General features: G+C 33.1%; 1 protein-coding gene across 1 annotated transcript; it reads left to right on the top strand.

Moving 5' to 3' along the window:
- The first annotated feature begins 3342 nt into the window (after positions 1–3342).
- Positions 3343–4314, top strand: LOC125107338 (olfactory receptor 6C6-like). The gene has a single exon (XM_047742312.1). It carries the CDS (start codon positions 3376–3378, stop codon positions 4312–4314), a length of 939 nt encoding a protein of 312 aa, XP_047598268.1. The 5' UTR covers positions 3343–3375.
- The last annotated feature ends 5507 nt before the right edge of the window (positions 4315–9821 follow it).

The raw sequence follows: 9821 nt of genomic DNA, 5'->3' as shown, positions 1-9821 counted from the left end.
TCTTACACCCCCCCCAAAAAAAGGATTTTCTTTCACCAAACAAAAAAATGGATTTGAGCCCTAAATGTGACCCTGAAACCATAAAAATCCTAGAAGAGAGCACAGGCAGTAATTTCTCTGACATTGGCTATAGCAATATTTTTCCTGATGTGTTTCCTGAGGCACAGAAGCAAAAGCAAAAATAAACTATTGAGACTTCACCAAAATTAGAAGCTTCTGCCCAGTGAAGGAAATAATCAATAAAACTAAAAGACAATCTACCAAAGGAGATAAGATATTTGCAAATAACATATTAATAAAGGGTTAGTATCTAAAGTATACAAAGAATTTATACAACTCAACACTGAAAAACAAGCAATTCAATTAACAAATGGGCAAAAGACATGAACAGACATTTCTCCAAAGACATCCAGATGGTCATCAGACACATGAAAAGATGTTCAACATCACTCATCATTAAGGAAAGGTAAATCAAATTAAAATGACATATGATCTCACACCTGTCAGAATGTCTAAAATCAAAAACTAAAGAAACAATATGTTTGTGAGGACGTGGTGAAAAAGAACCTTACTCATGCATTGTTGGTTGAAATGCAAACTGGGGCAGCCACTGATGAAGACTGTAGGGAGGTTTATTAAAAACTTAAAAAATAGAGCTACTATATGATCCATGAATTCCACTAGTGGGCATTTACCCAAAGAATATGAAAACAGTAATTTGAAAAGATATGTGCACCTCTATGCTTTTGCAGCATTATTTACAATGGCCAAAATATAGAAGCAGCTCAAGTGTGCATGGATAGGCGAATGGATAAAGAAGATGTGCTGAAGAAGATTTGAATGGATAAAGAAGATTCAGAAGATGAATGGATTAGGAAGAAGATATAAAAGAGAAATACAATAGAAGATATAATGTGTGTGTGTGTGTGTGTGTGTGTGTAACTTAGCTATAAAAAAGAATGAAATCTAGCCATTTGAATCAACATTGATGGATATTGAGTGTACTATGCTAAGCAAAATAAGTCAGAGAAGGACAAATTCCATTTGACTTCATTCACATGTGGAATTTAAGGAACAAAACCAGTGAACAAAGGAAAAAAAGAGAGAGGGATACCAAAAAACTGATCTTAACTTACAAGAACCAAGTAAGTGATGGGTATCAGAGGAGAGGTGGGTGAGGGAATGGCTGAAATAGGTGAAGGGGAGAAAGACCACGCTTACCTTGAAGAGCACTGAGTAATGTATAGAATTGATATATCACTGTATCTTACACCTAAAACTGATATAACAGTATATATAGACTACGCTGGATTTAAATTTTTAAAAAATGTACTTAGAGTCAATTTAAAGAAGAAAACATAGAAAAAGGAAAAAAGAAAAAAAGAAATTATTAACCAACGTTCTTGAAAATTAAGGAAAGACTAGGGAGTTTTCCAAATTAAAGGAGACTAAAACATGGTAATTAAATAAACATGTACTTTTAAATTGTATTTTTTCTATAAGGAAAATTTTTAGTCATGGGTGAAACTTAAATAGGATTGGAGAACTTCATGTTGATAATGTATCATTGTTAATGTCCTGACACTAATGGTTACAGCATGTTTTTCTAGAATATACTTTTTTGATATAAACACATACTACAATATTGACAGAGCATCAAATGGTGCAGGATTAAAAGATGCTCATTGTCTATTTGTTGGGTTTTTTTTTGTTATATTTTATATTGTTTCAAAATTTAAAAAATAGCAAAACGTTTAAGTATTGTTAACGACCTCCAATTTGGGGCATAGGTCACAAGTTAGTGAAATCCTAACATTGACTAAGAAAGCAAGAGAGAGTTTCCTTTTGGGATAAACCACCTTAATGTGTAGAAATGATCATACTTTCCCAAGGAACTGGAATATCTGAAATTCTTTTGGCATTAAGTATAGAGTTTAAAATATTTCTAGTTCTCTTTTGGGAGCATATCTGTTTTGTCTTATAGTTAAAGAAATTCAGTTTTGTGCTTAAAACAATTCAGTTTTTCTTTCTTTCCTTTTTTGTTTGTTTGTTTTGGTGGTTGTTTTATTTCTTACATAACTGATATTTCTGACATGAGTCTCCAGAGGTCATTTCTTTTTCTTTTCTTCTTCTTCTTCTTTTTTTTAATTAATCCCTTGTGTGTCTTTTGAGAAAAGTGATAAAACTGTGCCTTTTGTTAGTGCACAATATGAAGCAAGAATTCTTTGTTACAAAATTTGGGTTCCTTTCATATGAGGGATTTTCCAAAACATCTTTTCATTTACAACATTACATTTCCATTTAGAATTTTTATGGAGACATTCAGCTTCATTTCAATATATAAGAAAAGAAGACAGAAAATGAATCTTACCTAGCCTGAAAGAGGATTCTAATTATATGTAATATCTGGATTCTGTCATTTTAATGAGTAGCAGTGGAAGTGAAAGTAATTAACAGATGCATATAATTTTGAGAATGCATATGTTTTTAGAATCCTTCTTGAGAGAGAATAGTCATCATTTATTTTTCACCACTGTTTCTACCATATTCCTATAAGGGGAAAATTATATGAATGTATTTGAAATATGGTAAGTCACTTAAAATTTTCAGTAAATATCTAGATCATAAATGAAAGCATTCTCACAAGTAAAAGTCAGGTAATCCAGGTAACTTTTGAACTGTCATTTACTTTTCTGTTTTTATGTAGATACAATAGTCAAAGCTTCATGATTAAATGCAACTGATATGAGAAGACTGATGCATTTGAAACGAAAGAAAAAGAATAATTAAGTGAAATGAGATAAAGGAACAATGCAGAAGTACTGCATCAGAACAAAATAATAATATATATCAGAATATTTCAATCATAGAGAAAATATATAACTGTGATTATTTCTATATATTACAAATTTTTAAGTGTTTTAATGAGCTAAGAATTTTTGAAGAATATTACATATAAACATTGGTATTAATTTTCTAAATGTTACAAGAATTTTTTCAATAATTTTTAAGATATACATAGAAAATACATTTAAAGTCAAGAATTTAGAATACTGAAACAGAATTCAGCTCATTTGGAAATGATCACCTAAAATTTAAGTTATCTTTTAAGTTCCAATAGAAAAAAGAAAAAATTAAGTAGTTTTGTTACCATAACTAAGGTTTAAAAGGAATCATCTGTTAGAGATTCCTAGGTTGATCTATGCTATAGTTTTAAGTATCAACTGTCTTGTGAAATTAGATCATTTTTTAAACTTATTTACATTTCTGACTATGTGTTTTTGTTTTTTTCTGTCTGTACCTTTTAAAAAACTCCTCTTATTTCCACTTCTGGAGTTGTTTTCTTATATCTATTTCATAATATTCAAATCAGAAATGAGGAATCAGTCAAGAGAGATCAAGTTCATTCTCCTAGGATTGACTGATGACCCACAAGTGCAAACTGTAATTTTTATATTTTTCTTCCTAAACTATGTGTTGAGTGTGATTGGGAACTTATCCATCATCCTTCTAACATTGCTAGATCCCCGCCTCAAGACTCCCATGTATTTTTTCCTCCGAAATTTCTCCTTCTTGGAAGCCTCATTGACAACAGTCTGTATTCCCAGATACCTGATAAGCCTAATGACTAAAAACAAAATAATTTCCTACAATAGTTGTGCATCTCAGTTATTCTTTTTCCTCTTATTAGAAATTACAGAATTTTACCTACTGGCTGCCATGTGTTTTGACCGGTATGTAGCAATCTGCAAACCCCTCCATTACCCTATCATTATGAACAACAAAGTGTGTTACCAACTACTATTCAGCTCATGGACAATTGGCTTTCTGTTTACATTTCCACCAGTGGCCTTGGGATTGAAACTGGATTTCTGTGCTTCCAAAGTAATTGATCATTTCATGTGTGACACTTCCCCCGTGCTGCAGCTTTCCTGTACTGACACTCATTTACTGGAATTGCTTTCATTTGCCTTAGCTATTGGAATACTCCTGATCACGTTGCCTTTAGTAATTCTTTCCTACACATACATTATCAAGACCATTCTAAAACTCCCCTCTGCTCAGAAAAGAACAAAGGCTTTTTCTACTTGTTCTTCTCATATGATTGTAGTCTCCCTTACTTATGGTAGCTGTATCTTTAATTACATAAAACCAACAGCGAAGGAAAGGGTGACTTTATCCAAAGGTGTAACTGTTATTTACACCTCGGTTGCCCCTTTATTAAACCCCTTCATTTATGCTCTCAGAAACCAGCAAGTGAAAGAAGCCTTCAAGGATACACTCCAAAAGATTTTCTCTTTTTTCAAAAAATGAAGAGGAAATTTAATTTTAAAATCTTAGATAAAAAGTAAATAAAAATTTTGACTCCTTTTATAAGCTTTCTTAATCTATTCTTCAAATAGTCCATCTAATATTTATACCTCATAATATTTAACCACACCTGTCACCACAATTCATCTTTTCCTCCTACTCTATGATTAATAGTCCTGTGCTAAAGTATGAGTATTCACTTGAGTTATCAACACAAATGTGAAATTTCTTTCACTCTACAAAACATGGTTTTGACCTCCTCAAAAAAATGATTTTAAATAGATATTCATTATAAAATTTTTAAATAAGTATACAGACATCAATATAACAACATGCACTACTATTGGAACTCTAGGAAATTCTTCAAATGTCACACAAATGTTTTCAACAAAGCAAGAAAAGAAGGTAGGCTTCAACTCATAAATAGCTCTTATGTTCTAAAATGTAACTGAACTTTATCTGGTATGTCAGTAAGACCTGAAAATTTGGAGTGAGTAACAATCACACACCTGGTTGGCTTATTTAATGGCAAAGACAATATTCTCATCCTTAAAATTTTTTTTTAAGATGTTATTTATTCATTTGACAGAGAGAGAGACAGAATGAGCATAAGCTGGGGAAGAGGCAGAGGGAGAGGGAGAAACAAACTCACTGCTGAGCAGGACATTGGGCCGGATCCCAGGACCAGGAGATCATGACCTAAGCTGAAGGCAGATGCTTGACCATGTGAGCCACCCAGGTGCCCCCCTAAAATGTCTTTTTAACTTAGCTGGAGTAAAGTATAGAAACATGGACTACAGGTGATTCTGTTGTCGGTGGTTCCTATGAGAGTTTTCTTTTTTGATATAAAAACCTATGTGAGCAGATTTTTATTTTATTAAGATTATTATGTTAAATTTATTGAGGATGGGTTTTTGGATGTTAGAGTCAGGAAGACAAGTTAAATGGCTAATACTTCAAACTAAATGAGTTACTTGAGAATTGAAATGCAATAGTGTTAATGAATCTGAAGCTCTGGGAAATGGTTCCATAGATATTAGGAAAACAAACTGCAAGGAATGGTTGAACATTTGGCTATATGGGATAAATGGAAAAAGATTTTAAAAACTAAAATGTTGGGGCGCCTGGGTGGCTCAGTGGGTTAAGCCGCTGCCTTCGGCTCAGGTCATGATCTCAGGGTCCTGGGATCGAGTCCCACATCGGGCTCTCTGCTCAGCAAGAAGCCTGCTTCCCTCTCTCTCTCTCTCTCTGCCTACCTCTCTGTCTACTTGTGATCTCTCTCTGTCAAATAAATAAATAAAAAATCTTTAAAAAAAATCTATTAATAAAAACTAAAATGTAGCTTCCTTAAACCTTCATTCTACCCATTCCTGCACATACTCCCTGATATATTCAATATTTTTAAAGAAGGCAGTATTATTGGTATCTGGTCAGATTAAAAAAAAAAAAGGTACCTACAAAGAAATCCATGAAATATATAGAGTTCCATATTGGGTATATTATGCCACCTGAGAATTATGATTGCAAAAATCATTAGGGTATTTAATGCTGTAACTCCTATCCATGTGACTCTGAGAAGAAAACAATCTAAGTTCAGGTTTATGTTCTGATTTATTTTATTATTTTAAGCCAACACTGTTAAGCCTCTTCTTTTCTAAAGTAACTATAAGGGAATAAATTCATGTTATGATATTCAAGCCCCCAAAGCTTTCCAGTAAGCTCTTTAAAAAAATATTAGACCTTTATTAGATAATGTTTGAGAATGTTTTCCTCATTTTTTGTGTTGTCTTTTCATTTTTTTTTACAGTGTCCTTTGGTTACAGAATTTTAAATTTTGATGAAGTCATTTTTTTTTAGTGTTTATTTTGTTGCATGTGCTTTTGGTATCATATATAAAATACCATTGCTTAACCCAAAGTTGCAAGGAGGTACACCTACCATTTATTCTAAGAAATTTCTAGTTTTATATCTGATGATTAGGTCTTTGGTTTCTATTGAGTTAATGTTTCCGTACAGTTTCAGGTAGAGATTAAAGTCACATTTGCATGAAAATAGTTATCACAACATGATTTGCTGAAAAGGCTATCATTTCCCCATTCAATAATCTTGGGATACCTGTTAAAAATCAATTGACCATAAATGTATAGGTTATTATAGGACTCTCAGTTTTATTCCTTTGTGCTATTGGTCAGTTGCTATGCCAGTATCACACTCTCTCTGTCACTGTACTTTTATAATAAGTTATGAAATTGGAAAAGATGACTCTTTCAACTTCCTTCCTTTTTCACTATTGTTTTGGCTCTTCAGGGTCCCTTACAATTGCATATGAATTTTAGGATCAAATTGCTCACTTACGCAAAAAGAGCAGCTGAAAATTTAATAACGATTTTGTTGAATCTGTGGATTAGTTTGGGAACTATTACCATCTAATTCAATGTCAGGTCTACTCTCCAATACATACGCACATACATAGTTTGTCGTTATTTATTTAGGACTTCTTTAATTTTTTAAAAATTTTGTTAATTTCTTGGTACAATGTTGTACTACCCGGTTAAAATCACTTAAAATAACTCCTATCACTGAACAATAAGAAAGAACAAACACTTAACAAAACATAGACAAGGGACTTAAGGAAGATATACAACAGGAAAAAAGCACATGAAAAGATGTTCAAGAACAGTACTACCACTTTACAGCCAGTAAGACAGTTATAATATGTATTTGTATGGGTGTCTGCATGTGTGTGTGTGTGTGTGTGTGTGTGTGTGTACATATATGTATATGTACATTATGTATACTCTACATAAGTGCAACTGTACAAAATAACAAGTGATATACAGAATTTGAAACCTTCATACACTGCTATTGCATATGTAAAATGTACAGCCACTTAGAAAATTTGGCAGCTTATCAAGAAGATAAATATAGAGTTACTATATAATCCAGAAATTCTACTTCTAGGAACTGAAAACACACGTTCACACAAGAACTTCAACACACATTTTCATAGACACATCATGCATAAGAAAAAAACTAGTAAACTTCAAGTGATGAATGTATAAACAAAATGTAATGTAGGTAAATTTTATTCATTTTCATTTTATTGTCTTTTGCTTTGCTGTACTATCCATGTTCTATGTTTCCTACAAATTGAAGGTTTGTGATAATCCTACATTAAGCAAGTCTATTAGTGCCATATTCCAACAACATTTGCACACCTCTGTATTATATTGTGGTAATGCTCACAAAATGATAAGATTTTTCATTATTAGTATATTTGTTATGGTGATCTGTGATTGTGATCTTTGATGTTGCCATTGTAATTATTTTGGGACACCATAAACACTGCCCACATAAGACAGCAACTCTAATCACCAAATGCTCTGTGTGTTCCTACTGCCCCACTGGCCAGCTGTTTCCCCTTCTCCCTCCTTCTCTTCTGGCCTCTCTATTCCTTGACACACACACCAATATTGAAACTGGACTAAATAATGACCCCACAGGACCTGTAAGTGTACAAGTGGAAGGAAGAATCACATCTCACACTTTAAGTCAAAAGCTAGAAATGATTAAGCTTAATGAAGAAAGCATACAAAAAGCCAGGATAGGACAAAACCTGGTTCTCTTGCACTAGTTAGCCAAGCTGTGAATACAAAGATAAAGTTCTTGGGGTTCTGGGTGCTCAGTTGGCTAAGTATCTGACTCTTGGTTCCTGATCAGGGCATGATCTTGTGGTTGTGGGATTGAGCCCTGTGTCTGGCTCTCCAGCTCAGTGTAGAACCTATTTCAGATTCTTTTTCCCTTTCTCTCTCCTGATCACTCTCTCAAACAAATAAATAATCTTTAGAAAGAGAAAAAAAAAGAGATAAGAAAAAGCTCTTGAAGGAAATTAAATGTGCTATTCCAGTGAACACTTGAGTTATAAGAAAGGCAGAAGCAGCCTTACTGCTGATAGGGAGAATGTTTTAGTCTACTAGATAGAAGATCAAACAAGCCACAGTATTTCATTAAACCAAAGCCTAATGCAAACCAAGGACCTAATTCTCTTCCATTTTATCAAGACTAAGAGTGGTGAGGAAGCTATAGAAAAAAAGTCAAAGCAAGCAGAGGTTTTCTCATGAGGTTTAAGGAAAGAAGCCATCTACCTAACACAAAAGTAAAAGGTGAAGCAGCAAGGACTGATGTAGTACCTGAAGTGAATTATCCAGAAGATCTAGCTAAGACAATTAAAGAAGGTGACTACACTAAACCACATACCTTCAATGTAGATGAAAAGATTTATAGTGAATGAAGATTCTATCTACCACTTTTATAGCTAGAGAAGAGTAGCCAATGCCTGGCTTCAAAGCTTCAAAGTCTAGGCTAACTCTTTTGTTAAGGCTAAGGAAGCTAGTGACTCTAAATTGAAGCCAATGTTCACTGACCATTTTGAAAAACCTAGGTCTAAGAATTATGCTAAATCTACTCTTCTGGAGTTCTATAAATGGAATAACAGAGCCTGGATGGCAGCAATTCTCTTTATAACATGGTTTATTAAAGATTTTAAGCTCACTGTTGAGACTTAATGCTCAGAAATTATTCCTTTCAAAATATTGTTGTTCATTGATAAGCACCTGACCATTCCAGAGCTCTCATGGAGATGTGCAATATGGTTAATGTTGTTTTCATGACTCCTAAAACCACTATTCTGCAGGACATGAATTAAGGAGTAATTCTGACTTTCAAGTCTTACACTTTTAGAAACACATTTCATAAGGCTAGAGATGCCATGGATACGGATTTCTCTGATGGTTCTGGGCAAAGTAAACAGAAAATTTTCCTGGAAAGGATTTATCACTCTACATACCATATAGAACATTTTTTGAATCATAGGAAGAGGTAAAAGGGTCAATATGAACAGGACTTTGGAAGAAGTTGATTGCAACATGTAATATTTATAAATTTTGTCAGTTATTGTTCTGTGTAGAAATAATTGAACCCCAGACTTTGCTTAGATTCATTTATATTATAATAATGAAAGTGATTCTTGGAAGAAATTCAAGGTATGATTTATTTATTTCTGTGTTTGGGGAATCTTTCCATATTTTAAACCATTTATAAATTAAAGATTTCTGATATTCTAGTCATGTCAATGTAAACAAATGTATTAAGTATGTCTTACATAAAAGCAAATATAATCATTTAAATCCAACAAATTTGTATAGCTATTGACAAAGCATGTACAGAATATTTGCATCATACTTAATAATTTCTTTGGCCTCTTCCCAGCTATTCCTTCTGGTCTCCATGCCTGCTAGTGGATTCAGATAAACACAGATGTCTTTTGGTCACAGAAATCACTTTTCCTTTTCTGGAATTTCTTATAAAAGAAATCATGGTTTCTCTTGCTCAGCCATGTTTTGGAGATTCACCCATTTTATTGTGTGCCTCCTTAAGTTCTTTCCTTTTTGCTCATGCAATTTGACCAAATCTACATTTAGCACATTTGGCTTAGCAAATTCAGAATCTCT

Source organism: Lutra lutra, chromosome 8 (genome assembly GCF_902655055.1).
Source record: "Lutra lutra chromosome 8, mLutLut1.2, whole genome shotgun sequence".
Taxonomy (NCBI): Eukaryota; Metazoa; Chordata; class Mammalia; order Carnivora; family Mustelidae; genus Lutra; species Lutra lutra.
This window is presented reverse-complemented; position numbering and strand designations above follow the sequence as displayed.

Excerpts from the sequence above, each read along its gene's own strand:
- LOC125107338 (XM_047742312.1), top strand. The coding sequence starts at position 3,376 with ATGAGGAATCAGTCAAGAGAGATCAAGTTCATTCTCCTAGGATTGACT.